Below are 18,370 nucleotides of genomic sequence, written 5' to 3'. Positions count from 1 at the left end.
GGGACAGAGCATCCCATAGACCACATGGGTGGTGCTGCAATTGATGAACTGATTGATTTTGTAGGTCTTTCCATCAATAGCTGCAATATCTTTTTTCCTGTGGCACATGTGTACGCACGTGCCACAGTTGTTGACACCACATCTGTAGCACCCCTTTTGGTCAAAAATTCTGCCCCAGGCCCCATTTAGCCCATTGGTCTTCCTATCTCTTCTAACCCTACTAGGGGCCACCATGCTTCTAAGGTCCCTGGGTTTCCTAAATATAAGGTTCGGGTGTGGGGGTAAATGGTCTTTTAGCACAGGGTCCTGTTGGAGGATTTTCCAGTTCCTCTTCAGGACTTTCTGTATAACAGGGGCTTGGTTATTAAACCTAGTGCAGAATCTAACTTGTAACACCCCTTCTGTTCCATGATTTCCCACTTTCGCTGTATCCACCGGGAAAGCGTCATACAAGGACAAGTACTTTCTATAGGCCTCCTTTATGTGTTCGGCTTTGTATCCCTTTTCCTCAAATTTCTTACTTAAAATGGCTCCCTGTTCCTCATAATCAACCTTACGTGTGCATGTCCGCTTAAGCCTGCAGAACTGGCCGAAAGGGACATTTCTGATCCACTTGGGGTGATGATGACTACGGGCATGGAGAAACGAGTTCCCAGCACTAGGCTTGAAGTGTGTTTTTGAATAGATCAAGCCTTCGTTATCCACCCGAAGCTCAAGATCCAGAAATATCAAACACTCATCATCCAGCACATGAGTGAAAGCAATGCCATAGGGATTATCCGAACAGTAAAGCAAAAATTGCTGCAGCTGTTCATCGGATCCATCCCAGATGACTAGGATGTCATCTATGTAGCGTGCGAACAGGACCAGGTTTGCCCCAAAGGGATTGTTGGCCCAAATGAATTGGCTTTCCCAATATCCCATAAATAAGTTGGCATAGCTTGGGGCAAACCTGGCCCCCATGGCTGTGCCCTTGATTTGTCTGTAGTGGCTCCCAAGGAACGTGAAATAATTATGCGTAAGCATATATTCAATGCCACTATACAGAAACTGAATTTGGGCATGATGGAATGCTTGGTCCTTAGTTAGAAAGTGCTGCACCGCCTGCAGGCCAAAGACATGTCCTATACTCGTATACAAGGACGTGACATCCAGAGACAGCCATCTGTAACCATCCTGCCATTTGTATGATGACAGGATGTCCAGCATATGACCAGAGTCTTTGACATACGAAGGTAGTGTGGTGACTAGATCTTGTAGGAAATGATCCACATAACAACCCAGGTTGCTAGATAGGCTATCAATGCCGGCGATGATGGGCCTGCCTGGGGGATTAAGAGGGTCTTTGTGGATTTTAGGGATATGATAGAAGTGAGGGGTGACTGGATATTTGCGAAACAGGAATAAATACTCATCTTTAGTGATAACTTCACTCTTTAGAGCTACTTCCAGGAGCACCTGGAGTTCTTGCTTATACCTCGTAGTGGGATCACAGGGGAGTCTTTCATAAGTGGTGGTGTCATTCAAGAGCCTCTCAGCTTCCTTTATGTAGACTTCCCTGTCTTGAATAACCAGACTTCCTCCTTTATCCGCCTGTCTGATGACAACCTCCGTTCTATCTTTAAGTGCTGATAGAGGGCCTTTAAGATCAAGGTTCGATTGTGTCTTACCCATAGATTTTTTCTTGGGGAGATTTCCACACAAAGACCTAAATTCACTAAGGACGAGCTCATAGAAGGTGGAGATGAAATTCCCTTTTGTCCAATGTGGATAGAACTTAGACTGTGGTCTAAAGGTGGTCTGGACAATTCCTGCATTGTCCATAGTATATAATGACTCTAAGTTCTCCAAACCCTCTATGGCGCCCTCGTCATACAGTGCTTCTAAAGCAGCAAGAGCTGAAACATCATCAGGGCCACAATAGAGGGGGGAGGGGGGAGGCGTGATGGAGGGGGGAAGAGGGGGAGGGGTTGATGAAATAACTTCCCTTCCATTCCCATCTTTATCCTTAAGCGCAAAAAAGCGTTTGATGGTTAAATTTCTCACAAATCTGTTCAAATCAATGAATAGTTCGAACAGGTTTGGAGGGTTTTCTGGAGCAAAATTTAGACCTTTCCTAAGTAGATCCAACTCTGCATCAGAAAACACTGATTGTGAAAGATTGAAAATTTTAATTGTGGAATATGCATCTAGTGTCTTCTCCTTCCTTTTGTGTTTCTTCCCACTTCTTCTCCCCCGCCTCGTGTGCTCTGACCTTTTCTTGTTGTGCTCCTTGTTGGTATTGTTCTCCTCGCTGCGGGTACTCGGTTCCCCGCAGCTCCTCTCCCTAAAAAAGGACCTGAGACAGTTTTGGTGGATGCCTCATCGCCTTTTGGGGTATCTGGAGCCACTAACCCGGGGCCCCCTCCCAAACTACTGCTAGGCATATCAGGGCTCTCTGGCAGATTGTCTCCTGATGGAGTAGTAGACTGGGGGTGGGGAGCCTTCTGAGGGACTTGGGTAACTTTAGCCCTACTGGGTTGTCCTCGACTTCCCTGATCCCTGTTATTATTGTTGTTTCTTTGCCCTTTACGGGGCTGATTGTCATCAGGCACACTGTTTTGTCTCATGCTGACCTCGTCATTGGCCCAACCATCATGGTTGGGGGTTACAAAGTCATATTTCCCTCGTATATGTTCCTTTTTGGAGAGTTTCTTGGGTCTAGTTCCCTGTGTATCCCCTTGATGGTAATGGCCTTTTCTATTCTGACCTTGGGAGTAGTGTTCACCGGATACAAAGTCCAACGCCCCCCGTCTCCAATTAAGTTCCCGCCCTTGTGCATAGTCACATTTATCCCTTTCAAATTTTGTGGATTTCTTGCTGATAAGGTCAGTCTCGTACTCTATCATCTGCTCATTGACCATGGTATCCCATGTGTCAAATGAGGTCAGATCAGTAAAGGATGCAAGTTCTTCTTGCAAACTGACAATATCTGCTCTAATGTCCACAAGAAATCTCTCCCTCTGTAGAATAATTAATTGTAGCCATGTTTTATTGAACTGGCGCATTTCCTCTATCCATCTATCTCGAAGATCTTTATCAAGGAAGTCACAGACTTTAGTTATTCTCAAACCTCTCGGTATTCTGTTCACTTCCATATATTTTTGTAGGATAGTAATGTCCCACCATTGGGTCATCTCTTTTTCTAACAAGTGTTTCAGACGATAGAAGGCCGAGACCATTCTATCTTCCCTATCCAACACGACTGGATCCAAATTCTGCTCATTCTCATTAGTGTCACATATCTCATATGAGTCAATACTGCTTAAAAAACCTTTGGCTAAAGACGAACGTCTCAACAGTCTTTCTTCAATAGATAAAACCATTTTCCTTGGAAAAACACAGTACCTCAATCTTCTTTCCAAAGATGCGTACTCAGCTGCTGGAGTCCCCAAGAGAAAAAAGTATGTATTCAAGTAAAAACAAAACCTCCTGCGCTTAAGTGCTGTCTGATGGAGTAGAAAGAGGTGCACTACAAACTCAGATGTAAAGAGAGCTGTTTGGTCTTGCTGCCCCCTTCAGGATCAAGGGTATCCAGAACCACTGGTAGAAAAGACAAAAAAAGAAAAAAGAGGGGCGCACCGACCTAGTGCATTACCATAAAAACTTTTATTAAAATATTAAAAGGTGTACAATATACTCACAAGACTGGTGTGGTACAACACACATCAAGAATAGCATATACAGTCTCCAAGGTAGCCAGGTCCCAATAGTGACAAATGGGCATACAGATAGTCGCATGGGGCTACTGTGGCTAGGCTGACGCGTTTCAGATGAGTATTTATTCCTGTTTCGCAAATATCCAGTCACCCCTCACTTCTATCATATCCCTAAAATCCACAAAGACCCTCTTAATCCCCCAGGCAGGCCCATCATCGCCGGCATTGATAGCCTATCTAGCAACCTGGGTTGTTATGTGGATCATTTCCTACAAGATCTAGTCACCACACTACCTTCGTATGTCAAAGACTCTGGTCATATGCTGGACATCCTGTCATCATACAAATGGCAGGATGGTTACAGATGGCTGTCTCTGGATGTCACGTCCTTGTATACGAGTATAGGACATGTCTTTGGCCTGCAGGCGGTGCAGCACTTTCTAACTAAGGACCAAGCATTCCATCATGCCCAAATTCAGTTTCTGTATAGTGGCATTGAATATATGCTTACGCATAATTATTTCACGTTCCTTGGGAGCCACTACAGACAAATCAAGGGCACAGCCATGGGGGCCAGGTTTGCCCCAAGCTATGCCAACTTATTTATGGGATATTGGGAAAGCCAATTCATTTGGGCCAACAATCCCTTTGGGGCAAACCTGGTCCTGTTCGCACGCTACATAGATGACATCCTAGTCATCTGGGATGGATCCGATGAACAGCTGCAGCAATTTTTGCTTTACTGTTCGGATAATCCCTATGGCATTGCTTTCACTCATGTGCTGGATGATGAGTGTTTGATATTTCTGGATCTTGAGCTTCGGGTGGATAACGAAGGCTTGATCTATTCAAAAACACACTTCAAGCCTAGTGCTGGGAACTCGTTTCTCCATGCCCGTAGTCATCATCACCCCAAGTGGATCAGAAATGTCCCTTTCGGCCAGTTCTGCAGGCTTAAGCGGACATGCACACGTAAGGTTGATTATGAGGAACAGGGAGCCATTTTAAGTAAGAAATTTGAGGAAAAGGGATACAAAGCCGAACACATAAAGGAGGCCTATAGAAAGTACTTGTCCTTGTATGACGCTTTCCCGGTGGATACAGCGAAAGTGGGAAATCATGGAACAGAAGGGGTGTTACAAGTTAGATTCTGCACTAGGTTTAATAACCAAGCCCCTGTTATACAGAAAGTCCTGAAGAGGAACTGGAAAATCCTCCAACAGGACCCTGTGCTAAAAGACCATTTACCCCCACACCCGAACCTTATATTTAGGAAACCCAGGGACCTTAGAAGCATGGTGGCCCCTAGTAGGGTTAGAAGAGATAGGAAGACCAATGGGCTAAATGGGGCCTGGGGCAGAATTTTTGACCAAAAGGGGTGCTACAGATGTGGTGTCAACAACTGTGGCACGTGCGTACACATGTGCCACAGGAAAAAAGATATTGCAGCTATTGATGGAAAGACCTACAAAATCAATCAGTTCATCAATAGCAGCACCACCCATGTGGTCTATGGGATGCTCTGTCCCTGTGGCCTCCTCAATGTCGGCCGCACCACTAGACCTTTGAGAGTAAGAATTAGTGAGCATAAAAGTGGCATTACTCTGCAGAAAGACAAATATTCTGTTCCTCGGCACTTTCTGGATGCACACAATAGTAGCGTTGAGGGCTTGAGGGTTTTTGGGATAGAGGCCATCAACAAAGATTTGGATGGTGGCCTCAAGTACCAAAGGCTCTGCACCAGAGAGGCCTATTGGATATTCACCCTGGGGTCTCTAGCCCCGAAAGGGTTAAATGAGGAGATTGAGCTGCACACAGTGGTGTGATAAAATCTCTTCCCTCCCTTTATCTACCCCCCCAAACCCCCCCCCCCCCTCCTTCGCTCCCTTGTTCCTCTGTGGTACAGCCTCTTGGGTTAGATGGCTGTAACAGCCCATTTTTGGCCATTAGTATTAGCATTGACATATGTACACAAAGACCAGCTGGTATTGGTTTGAGTGCATGCTTCCCACATTATGCATGTCCGCATGGGGAACTGTTTTCCTTCTGCGGCCTGCTTATAGACAGTGATGGCACATTGGCACTTTTTTCTTGCACCGTATATGTATTTTGAGCGGGACACACACAAAAAACAAAAAACAAATATAGATAGAGATATAGATAGAAGGTATATGCCTAAACATAAACGTATGCATAAATCTATATGCGTTTGTGCTTGTTGGCACCATTATTATGTTATATTATATTATAATGTATTATACTATATATATTTTTCAGATGTGGTTCACTCTTACCCCCCCCCCCCCCCCCCCAAAAAATCTCCTTTATGTAGTATTATTTTTCAGTGGTATTGTTGTATTATTGCATCATGGTATCAATCAATCATTTACCTCTATTTATTATTATCACTATTATTATTATATATATTCTTTTGTCATTATGTCCTGATCATGCTATATGTACCTTGCAAGCTTATGCAAATGGTGCCATCATTGCCCTTATTTTTGAGCAGCCTGCCTGTTTACCACGGACATTTTATATATATATATATATGCACTTGTAGCCACTTGCTTAGAGACGCAAGGAGGAGGGCGGAGTCGGGTAAGCGCCGCTCTGTCCATGTCCACTGCTGGCTAGCACAGCTAATGACTTGTAGAGAAATGGTCCGAGCGGCGCCCCGTAGTGATGGCGGAAGTGATGCGGGTGGAACGCATCCACCCGCACTTCCGGTTTCTCACTTCCGGGTACGGGTTGGCGTGCGTCCCAGAGAAGGGACGCAGCCATCCAAATAGGGATGTTTCAACATACAGCAGACCCCTTTTAGTCCCGGCCAGCGGCGCCCTCCTCACATCATGATCACAGGTACTATTTGTGTGTGGAGGCCAGTGAGATCCTCTTGCACCATGCCAGGCTAGCTGTATATGCTCTGCTCCCACGGGTAGTGTCCCCCCTGCATGGCTGTAGGTCAGGGGTGGCTGACACTGCTCTGCTTGTTAGTGGATATGCACAGGATAAGCAGTGGAGTTCTCATCTGATCCAATAGAGACCTAAAGTACTGACTGTTGATGTGAGTGTATATGTGCATGTATATGTATGTATGTGTGCATGTATATATATATACGTATGTAGTTATTATATGTGTATATGTATATACGTATATATGTATACCACTTCTGACCACAATGCATTACCCGTCACATTTGGTTTGTTATCTCCTTTCTTGTTCGAACAAGTGTTTCATTTGCTGTATATTTATTTTATCTATTATATTTCTTTTGCCGCTGATCACATAGTCCGAGCTGGCCTTGGAAGGTGGGTGTGTTTTGGCTCGGACTGGACAAGTGTCCTCTCTGTCCTCCCCTCTTCCCCTCCCCCTCCCCCCTTCCATGTTCTTTCCCTGTCCCAGCATCCCCATTTTTCTTTCCCCCCCTTCTCCTTCTTGCTGTTGTGTCCGTTTTATTCTTCTCCTTTCTCTTCTCCCCTCTTCTTCCCTTTTCTCACCTTCCCCCTCCCCTCTGTCCCGCCCTTAGGGTTGGGGCGGAGCAGGAAGAGGTGGGGCCTACTCCCATTTAGTCTTTGACCGTTCGGCTTGTGATCTAGCAGCATCTTTTCTGGCTCTGAGGAAGGGGGCTCGCCCCTGAAACGCGTCAGCCTAGCCACAGTAGCCCCATGCGACTATCTGTATGCCCATTTGTCACTATTGGGACCTGGCTACCTTGGAGACTGTATATGCTATTCTTGATGTGTGTTGTACCACACCAGTCTTGTGAGTATATTGTACACCTTTTAATATTTTAATAAAAGTTTTTATGGTAATGCACTAGGTCGGTGCGCCCCTCTTTTTTCTTTTTTTGTCTTTTCTACCAGTGGTTCTGGATACCCTTGATCCTGAAGGGGGCAGCAAGACCAAACAGCTCTCTTTACATCTGAGTTTGTAGTGCACCTCTTTCTACTCCATCAGACAGCACTTAAGCGCAGGAGGTTTTGTTTTTAATTGGAAGAAAACATTCCCCAGCCAGCCATGAAGAATATGTTCCATCATTGGTGTCAGAGAGAGGAAAATACTGAGGGCTCTGAGGGAAGTAGGGGAGCTGAGGGGAGTCTCTCATGGGGTACTGAGGCTGAGGGACTTTAGGGCCCCTGAAGGGGTAGTGCAGTTAAAGGGCTTTGAGGGGGTAGAGTAGCTGAAGGAATCTAGATCCTTGATAGGGTTTGAGGGCAGCAGAAGGTTGGAGGGCTTAAGGAGATGCTAAGTTAGGGAGGGGTGGCTCTTGGTCTCTGATTGTCCTCCCACCTGTAGTTACTATCCAGACTTCCTTAAAGAACTCCAGCCGAGAAAGGAAAGCAACCTTCACCTTCATACCATCTCACTGGTCAAATAATATTTTCCAAGATACCAAGTGGAATAAGGAATGGACGGCAGTCCTTCACCCCTTGGTGGACACTTCTTCCTACAGGAGAACTGTTTGTGCAGCAACGACTAAAAGGTAGTTAGGGGTCAGTGCTATACATCTTCAGGAGACAGTCCAATACTTTCACATGGTCTGGCAGTGCCCAGTGCTGGATTTCAGAACCCCAGGAACCCACTGCCACTCTGTACAATGTCCTGGATACTACAGTATACTTGCCAATCAAACCCCTCCCTCCTGCTGTCTTTCCCCTACTTACATTGCGCTGCCATTGGAGGGAAGAGAAAAGACTCCTCCCCCTCAGCTCTTTACTCTATGAGCAGCATCCTCCTGCTATCCAATCCAATCCTTTTTCTTACTGCAGAGTGACAGTGATATCACTCCTGTCAGTCAGCAGATTCCTGACAGAATTCTGACAGATTGGAGCCTTGCAGCCAGAGATCTGGCAATTGTCCTGATTGGCCTGCAACTCCGGCCAAAAGTCAGCAAGTTCCCCTTCCTGGACATCACGAGGACCAAACAAGTCAAAGGAAGGATCGTATTTATCATTCTTCGTCTGCTGATCTAATACTAATCAAGTCCAGTTCAGAAACTGAACAAACCCAACAGAGAAAAGGGAATTTCTGATCTGACAGGCCAAGAAATGTCCCGGAACCTTGAAAACATAGTAAATACTAAACAGTGAAAACTAATCGCGTTCCCATGGGGGCAGTAGTTGTTAAATGTACAGCAACCCTCCTATCACCTCCCTCACATCCATATCCTATTATTGTGTGACCAATACCATCCAAATAATACTTACTTTCATTTCCCAAAGTTATCCGTCTACAAGGAGGCCTGTATAGATCAAATGACGGCACCAATGAGGATGGAGGAGGACCGAAGTCACATGACTGAGAAGATACTAAACCTCACCCTGGAGATCATCTACCTGCTGACTGGAAAGGTAGGGAGGATTCTGGGAGGTTGCATGACATCACTCTTATCTCTAATAATAAAACACAGACCTGACTGGAGAGGTGAGGGGGATTCTGGGATTCTAACATGATATTCCTATTGGTTCCTCAATACAGAGATTTCCTCTAGTGAAGTCAGGTGATCATATGACCATCACAGTGCCTCCATGTGACTCCCTAAAACCTGAGAGATACAACATGCAGAAGATTCTAGAAGTCACCAAGAAGATGATGGAACTGCTGACAGGAGAGGTGAGCGGTGCTGGGAATTCTGGGACTTTATCCGGTAACAGACAAGGGATTTGTCTGAATGGTTACTGTATCATTGTGTGTGTCAGGTTCCTATAAGGTGTCAGGATGTCACTGTCTATTTCTCCATGGAGAACTGGGAGCATTTAGGAGACAAGGATCTCTACCAGGACGTCATGATGGACAATCAGCTGCCCCTCACAGATCATAACTATGCAAAACATCATCGGGTAGATGAGGAACAATCACTGATAGTATCTTTAGGATCTGTACATTATCTGAATTGTTACAATTTATGTCATTTTTATTATCTATTCAGAGTTTAAACCTGAGAGATTCTAAAGTTGAGGGTAAAGCAGAAGAAGAATTGAGGTATGTGAGGGATGATCAGCAGTCTATGGAGGAGGATGGAATAACGGGGACATTTATAGAGGAGGACACTCCTACAGAGATCATCACAGGTGGGTCATTAACACTAAATACATTCCTCTCTTTGTCCTGGTTTCTGAATGGCCTGGGTTTGGACCTCTGCAACTTGTCTCATGTAAACATTTATGTTACCACTGATTACTGAATGGCAATTTTATTAGTCCTGACCCCTGCACTATATACTCTATCAATATAATCATAAAGTGAATCAATATTAATTGAATAAGTGGAAAAAAATTAGAATAATAATAAATTGTGATTGATATAGTCCAATAATTCCCAATCCGTGGAAAAAAGAAGATAATAAACACCACGTTGTGTTATATCCACCACCAGTGGGATTATCTTCCTTACCAGAAGTATGGTAAATCAAGCCTGTAGTATAGAGACCAGGGTGACTACCAGGGAGACATCCGAAGAGAGTTTTCTTGATCACAAATAAGCAGGGAATATTTGCCAATAGAGCTTCAGGGGCCATGCAGAGGATGATCCTCAAAGATTCTCATAGATCACCTGCAGAATGAAGGGGTCTGTTCCACTTTATGCGATCATCTATATCGGCTGTCCTAAACTAAGAAGATTTCTGTCTTACGCAGATAAATGGTTGTCAGGAAGCAGAGATGTATAGTAACTAAGTAGAACTACTTCACTACTGTACTTAAGTACCGAAAGGCAGTATCTGTACTTTCCTAGAGTAGAATTTTTTTCTCCTACTTCCACTTTTACTTCACTACATTTTTTCAATGATTTCAATACTTCTACTCCGATATTTTTTTTTTGTGCTGCATAGTTACTCGTTAGAATTATAAAAATTACCACTGCCAGAACAGTAGATGGCAGGTTTCATGAAGCTCAAAACATGGGTATTATCAGCGCATACGAAAATAAAAGCTACTGTATGTATAAATAAAAGCTGCATTTGAAATAATAAAAAACAATATGATGTTCAAACTTTTGACTTCTTTCTTTAATAACTACATAACACAGTACTTGTACTTTTACTTTCAGTACTTGAGTAGCAAAATTTAAAAAAAAAACTACTTGCAATACTTAAGTACAAAAAATGTTGAATACTTTAGTACTTCTACTCAAGTCACTTTTTGATCGAGCACTTGTACTTTTACTCAAGTATGGGTTTCGAGTACTTTATACAACTCTGTCAGGAAGTGGTTTTGCAGGGTTATCCTCCACCATAAAACCCAACCAGAAATTGATAATTACTGAGCCTGTAATCAGTGGCGTCTCTCAGCTCCGATATCCTAATTGGATCAACCATGCAACGTTTGGGGTTCCTGTGCCTGCATGGTTGATCCTATTAGGATATCGGAGCTGAGAGACGCCATGGATTACAGGCTCAGTAATTTTCAATTTCTGTTTGGGTTTTATGGTGGAGGATAACCTTGCAAATCCACTTCCTGACAATCATTTATCTGCGTAAGACAGAAATTTTCATAGTTTAGGACAGCCGATATAGATGATCGCATAAAGTGGAACAGACCCCTTCATTCTGCAGGTGATCTATGAGAATCTTTGAGGATCATCCTCTGCATGGCCCCTGAAGCTCTATTGGCAAATATTCCCTGCTTATTTGTGATCAAGAAGACTCTTTGGATGTCTCCCTGGTAGTCGACTACCCTGGTCTCTGTACTACAGGCTTGATTTACCATACTTCTGGTAAGGAAGATAATCTCACTGGTGGTGGATATAGCACAACGTGATGTTTATTATCTTCTTTTTTCCACGGATTGGGAATTATTGGACAATATCAATCACAATTTATTTTTATTTTCAGCTTTTTTTCCACCTATTCAATTGATATTGATTCACTTTATAATTATATTGATATTTGGTTATTTCACATAAGCGCAGCTTGTTTTTTGTTTATTTGTTTTGGTGCTGTCACACTGGAAGCTGCAGCTATTTATTTTACATTTTCACTTGAGCGCGGTTATATTCTTGTTTGTTTACTATATAATCTATGTTGTACATTACATACTCCTGACCCCTGCACTATATACTCTATGTTGTACATTAAATACTCCTGACCCCTGCACTATATGCTCTATGTTGTACATTACATAGTCCTTACATAGTCCTTAGACTTATGCTCTCTCCCCTCTACCCACTGCTATATATACACATAATATGGATTCTCTTTTGTTACACCTATTTTCTACCAGCTGAACATTTTATATCTGATGATTTGATTGGAGGACAGGCTTTTACATGTTGATAATAATGTGATAACATCCTCAATCTTTGGAACCTTAAACAGAAAGTGATAATCAGGGAGGAGTCAGTAACCCAATGGTGGTGGTCTTCAGGATCAGTCCAGAATTCATCTTGGTTATTCTCCCCCCATCCTCACTCTCTGACCTCTGGTGGGGCTCAGCCCCGCTGTTATTCATGACTAAATCATGGACTAAATAAGGAAGTGCGGGACTTCTTGTGTTGGGAAGATGGCAATGAGTGATAGAGGGGGAGGGGGACACTCGTCCTATAATCCCCTCATCACTGTCACTCCTATAAAAGACAGTTCTCATTGTTTCCTCACTCTCTGACTAAGGTTCATGAATAAAGAAATTAACTGGTAGGAGATCAGAGGACCCATTTACTAGTTACCTTGAGGGGGGGAATTGTAAGATCCTCAGAGACAAAGCTGCCTGATGTGGGCGGAGTTCTGGTTTAGGGGAACCAATCTGCTGATGTCTAGTAATAATCTTTGTATTTTTATTTTAGTACATGGACAGGAGATGAGGAAAACCTCAGAGGATTGTCTCACTTTGCCTCCAGACTGTAAAGTAGAAGATGAGGACATCACACAGTATAGTCCAGGAGAAAACCCGGCTACATCACATGTCCATCCGGCACCACACAGTGTAGATAGACCATCGTATTCCTCTTATCCTGAGGAACCTCAGACTGTGAGGGACGGTGCTGGACCATCGTATTACTCTTATCCTGAGAAACCTCAGACTGTGAGGGACAGTGCCAGACCATCGTATTCCTCTTATCCTGAGGAACCTCAGACTGTGAGGGACAGTGCCGCCCCTCCAATAGATAAGAGGTTTTCCTGTACTGAGTGCGGAAGGTGTTTCAATTCTAAATTCCATCTTAATGTACATAAAAGATATCACACAGGTGAGAAGCCGTATTCCTGTCCTGAGTGCAGGAAATGGTTTTCAGACAAGTCCAATCTTTGCAAACATCAGAGATCTCACACAGGCGAAAAGCCATATTCCTGTCCTGAGTGCGGGAAATGTTTTTCACAGAAGCCCAATCTTTACAGACATCAGAGATCTCACACAGGGGAGAAGCCATATTCCTGTCCTGAGTGCAAAAAATGTTTTTCAGACAAGTCCGGTCTTTACAAACATCAGAGATCTCACACAGGGGAGAAGCCATATTCCTGTCCTGAGTGCGGAAAATGTTTTTCAGACAAGTACTATATTAACACACATCGGAGATCTCACACGGGGGAGAAGCCACTTTCCTGTCCTCAGTGAGAGACAGTTCTGTCTTCCTGTATATCGGGGATCCCACACAACCCTCGAGGTGTATATGTGCCTTGAGTGAGGGAAATGTCTTCTATATGAATATTGCTGGACATGTGGGGAAGAAGCACACCCTGATATACACCTCAGATATACTACATGGCTGATTTTCATCATGTAAGAAACACTTCATAAGGAGATTAGAGATCACCAAAGACATGGATGAAGTGTTGTCCATTGATAGCAGTAGAAAAATAAAATGGAGTCATTACCTTTCATTGGCTGAGTGTATTTTGTTGTGTAACTTTTCACAAACACTAAAGGGCCATACACACTATAAGATTTTCTGAAGACTTTTTCCTTCAGATTTACCTTTTCTATGTAGTGCAAGGGCCTGCCAGATTACATACAAATTGAAAGTGTTTAGGTTTGACCTCATATTATATGGTTTTGGTAAATCTAAAGGAAAAAGTCTTCAGAAAATCTTATAGTGTGTATGGCCCATTAGAGGTCTATTTTTTCTTTTTTTAAACAGTTGAACGGATGTGACCAGCATTTGCCCACCTGTGAAGAGTATTAGCTGTATTTTATTTCATATGATCATTGGCTCCATCTAGTGGCCACAATGTCATATTGTACTATTTTTACTGATCAAGGTATTTCAGGAAAAAAATACCACATTATGGCCATTAGATGGAGCTGACGATCATAGGAAATCACTGTGTGTATTTATATATATATATATGGGTAATCTTTGTAACAGCTGGATGACTGTTTGTCACTTTTGCCCAATGAATTTTCTATAAGTAGACTCCTTAGTTTTCTTCATGGGTTTACTTCAGGGAGATCATGTCAAACAAATCTTATAGATTTTTTTGACTGGGTGACTAAAATAATAGACGGTGGAGGTGCAGTAGACATTGCATATCTAGATTTTAGTAAGGCTTTTGACACTGTCCCACATAGAAGACTTATCAATAAACTGCAGTCATTGAGCATGGACTCCCATATTGTTGAGTGGATTAGGCAGTGGCTGAGTGACAGACAACAGAGGGTTGTAGTCAATGGAGAACATTCAGAACAAGGTCATGTTACCAGTGGGGTACCTCAGGGATCTGTACTGGGACCAATTTTGTTTAATATCTTCATAAGTGATATTGCAAAAGGCCTCGATGGTAAGGTTTGTCTTTTTGCTGATGACACAAAGATATGTAACAGGGTTGATGTTCCTGGAGGGAAATGCCAAATGGAAAAGGATTTAGGAAAACTAGAAGAATGGTCAGAACTCTGGCAACTGAAATTTAATGTGGATAAGTGCAAGATAATGCACCTGGGGCGTAAAAACCCAAGGGCAGAATATAGAATATTTGACACAGTCCTGACCTCAGTATCTGAGGAAAGGGATTTAGGAGTAATTATTTCAGAAGACTTAAAGGTGGGAGGACAATGTAATAGAGCAGCACGAAATGCCAGCAGAATGCTTGGATGTATAGGGAGAGGTATAAGCAGTAGAAAGAGAGAAGTGCTTATGCCGCTGTACAGAACACTGGTGAGACCTCACTTGGAGTATTGTGCGCAGTACTGGAGGCCATATCTCCAGAAGGATATAGATACTCTAGAGAGAGTTCAGAGAAGAGCTACTAAACTAGTACATGGATTGCAGGAAAAAACTTACCAGGAAAGGTTAAAGGCCCTTAACATGTATAGCTTGGAAGAAAGAAGAGACAGAGGGGATATGATAGAAACTTTTAAATACATAAAGGGAATCAACTCGGTAAAGGAGGAGAGCATATTTAAAAGAAGAAAAACTACCACAAGAGGACACCGTTTTAAACTAGAGGGGCAAAGGTTTAAAAGTAATATGAGGAAGTATTACTTTACTGAGAGAGTAGTGGATGCATGGAATAACCTTCCTGCAGAAGTGGTAGCTGCAAATACAGTGAAGGAGTTTAAGCATGCATGGGATAGGCATAAGGCTATCCTTCATATAAGATAGGGCCAGGGACTATTCATAGGATTCAGATATATTGGGCAGACTAGATGGGCCAAATGGTTCTTATCTGCCGACACATTCTATGTTTCATCAGGCATGGCTTCATACAGATAAATGAGCTCATGCATTTATAATTTCAGTAGATGTTGACGGATATAAGGTAATTAAACCAACAATATTAAACCAACCATTGATTTAAAACCGAAAATACTGCACTTGGTTATTACAAGTATTGTATGCATTTTCCTATAAAGTGTACGGAGACAGACAAGTAAGCAAGAAAGAGAGCCTTTGAGGGATGGACAGAATGAAACCACAGGGCGATGATGAACAAAATAAAGTGTATTTTATTCTGATTGAAGATTGATCAATCCAGGTTACAGTTGTGGTTCAGACAGGGAAGTGCAGAGGTATGTGGTGCTAACAATGAGTAATACAGTAACCCATGTGATGTGATGAACACAATAAAAATGATAATGGAGAAAGTAACCCAGTAGGTGTGGCAAACAATATAATGCAATGGTGAACATTAATGCACTGACAGTGAGATCCCGCTGGCCAATTTGCCAAGTATGAGAGCCGTTTAACAATGGGTATTTGGGGAGATCAAGGGGAAAACAATGGCAGTGTCAACCCTGCGTGCACGGGCTGCGTATGCCAGAATTCTGGCTGGGGTACACAGGTCCCTCCTAAAAAATAATAATAATAATGGTAAGTACGCAGGGAGGGATGGGAAACCAAAATTGGACATTGCAAGGAGGGTATCCTGGCCAAGATTAGTCAGAAAGATGGGGCACCGTCCCTCACAGTCTGAGTTTCCTTCACTCTAAGGTAAGTATTTCATAATGTGCTAGTATGCGATAAAAGCACATTATGCCATTGTCCTGCAGGGTTTTTTTTTTACATAAGGGATACTACTGCTTTAAGCCTATGTACATCATGGTGTTTCAAGAGGAGGGGATAGTTTATGAAGGGTACACCGGGAAAGGGAAACTCACCCTTTAACTAGATGGCACATTTTTCATTTTAAATCAATGGAAAACTTTTGACCAACTCAGCAAATAGTCAGAGAACATTCGTTTAATACCTCCATTTACATAGAAGGAATACACATGAACTCTCACTGGGCTAATTGCTATGCAGTTATTTATGAACAGACCCCTAAATGTCAGGAGATGTTTATTTAAAGATAATAAGTAAGAACATGTACATGAATATACCTCCTACAATATTATTACCAGGCTGCAGCTAGGGGGAGCTCTAACATGACCACATGAGGGTGATTCCATCTAGCTCACATTAACCCTTTCACTGCCAGAGTTGTCTTTCCATTATTTTTGCACACATGGTAAAATGCAGATTTTGGGTCTAAAAATTTGTTAAAAGTAAACCCCCAAACATATATTTTTTGAAAGCAGATACCCTGGAGAATAAAATGCCGGTAGTTTACATGATTTACATTACATTTTCATTATACCAGGATCATGGCTTCAGACGTGATCCTGGTTTTATTTATTTATTTTCCAAAATAGCTTTATTGGAAAAGGTACAGGTACAAATATAGCTTGGTATCAAATCAAGGTTTTACAAGTACAAGTAGAAAAACATTAGTTAATAAAGAGGTGGGCAACACGAGTCTCACCATGTTTTGTATATAAGATGAGAAATGGCGTGAAGTAGTATTTGGGTTGAGCTTTGTTGAGGGTTAGGACAGTCCCCAGGTTGGGAGTGTTGGATGGTAACTGCTTGGGGTACTTGTGTGGAAGGCCTGAAGTTAGTATGGTAAAAGACAGACTCGTGTTCTAAGTCTATTTTGTTTTAAGTAACAGTTCATATATTCTGATGAGCTATGTTAGCGGGATTATTATATGGCCTTCCAATATCTAGGCAGGATGCAAGTATTTTTGGGGTGCATCTGGGGTGAGTGAAAGTTTTTGTGTAAAAAAAAAAAAAAGAGTTGATGAGTGGAAATAGCACAACTGCTTTGGGTAATGATTTGGGAATAGTTTGATGAAAGTGGCGGGATGTAAAATGTAGAGATGAGCAAACAGACCAAGAATAAGGGGGAGTGGGAGAGGACTTAATATGGGAGGGATGGGGGTCACTTAATGTAGTTTTATGAAGAAAGGGGGAAGGAGGGAAAGGGATAGAATAGAGGTTTATCCTTCTCTCCCGCCAGGGGGTCAGAGGAGAGTGTATTCATCTAGGTTCCATATTTGGAGAAGTCTTTTGTTGTCGTGAAACACTGCCAGCGGTACCAGGTCTTCCTAAATTTAGAAGGGGTATCTTTCGCTTGGTAAACTAGTTCCTCCATGTCTGCAGTTTTTTGTATTAGTCTGAACCAATCCGATATTGTTGGGGGTGTTGTACAGCGCCATCTACTTTGGATGCATAGCCTGGCTGCATTTTTTTTTTTTTTTAAATACATTTTTTATTGATTTTCAAAACAATGCAAATAACAACAAGTCAACAAAGTAGGCGTACTTACAGAAGCCAGAACAGACATACAGCGATTGGTACATCAAGAGTCGTAAATACCACCTTTAGGGCGCTTATCAAACCCAAAGTGAGCTGCAGGAAAGGGAGGGGAGGGGGGGGGATGTGGGGGGGGGGGGGAGGGGGTGAGATAGTCATGTGAGTACGACTGGCGGACCCATGGGAGAAGTAAGGTGGCTATTACAGAACCCCTCTCGGTTGTGAAGAGGGACAAAGGCATGGGGGAGACCCCACAACAAGTATATGAAGATCTGAGGTGGGAGCCCCTGAACAGTGCATCTTGAACTAATAAGGGAGGTGGGGGGGAGAGGAGAGGGGGGGAAGGGAGGAGGGGGGGGGGGAGGTACCGAGTGGTCTAGAACGTACAACAGTTCTCAGCAGTAAGCATCATATAACAAATAAGATATAACCTGAGGACTACAGCAAACATGGCAAGTCAGCAGAGAGCAACAAGGTAGATGACGCTGGGGGATGTGAAGAGTGACTTAGGTTGGGGAGTTGAACAATAAGGCTGCGAGGAAGGTGGGTCATGACCTGTGTGTCATAATAGGCCGACCATTTGTTCCAGAACCTAATTGGGTCGGTCTTGTGGAGAAGCATGTCCAGGTGTGCCCTGTGAAGTAGAGCAATGAGATCAGCTTTCACT

The 18,370-nt window shown here is 42.9% G+C and overlaps 3 protein-coding genes across 3 annotated transcripts in view; 2 read left to right on the top strand and 1 right to left on the bottom strand.

Moving 5' to 3' along the window:
* Positions 1-13,247, top strand: part of LOC309549397 (uncharacterized protein) — a gene marked incomplete at its 3' end in the record, with an annotated part of 167,859 nt that extends 154,612 nt beyond the window's left edge. The window contains exons 2-3 of the mRNA XM_082249656.1: positions 9,632-9,773; positions 12,481-13,247. Coding sequence (XP_082105782.1) covers positions 9,710-9,773; positions 12,481-13,247 — 831 coding nt within the window. The 5' untranslated portion in view covers positions 9,632-9,709. The remainder of the gene's footprint in view (positions 1-9,631; positions 9,774-12,480) is intronic.
* The window catches only part of LOC309550094 (uncharacterized protein), a gene marked incomplete at both ends in the record, with an annotated part of 286,669 nt that overhangs the window by 179,171 nt on the left and 89,128 nt on the right, over positions 1-18,370 (bottom strand).
* On the top strand, positions 8,825-9,557 carry LOC309550095 (gastrula zinc finger protein XlCGF66.1-like; the record flags this gene model as incomplete). The annotated part of the gene is made up of 3 exons (XM_082250554.1): positions 8,825-9,053; positions 9,181-9,315; positions 9,402-9,557. Coding segments are annotated over exons 1-3 (387 nt in total), but the record flags the coding sequence as incomplete, so codon positions are not given.

Source organism: Pelophylax lessonae, assembly GCF_965119305.1.
Source record: "Pelophylax lessonae genome assembly, chromosome: 3".
In the NCBI taxonomy this organism is placed as follows: Eukaryota; Metazoa; Chordata; class Amphibia; order Anura; family Ranidae; genus Pelophylax; species Pelophylax lessonae.
The sequence above is the reverse complement of the archived record's forward strand: the minus strand, read 5'-3'. Positions and strand labels throughout refer to the sequence as shown.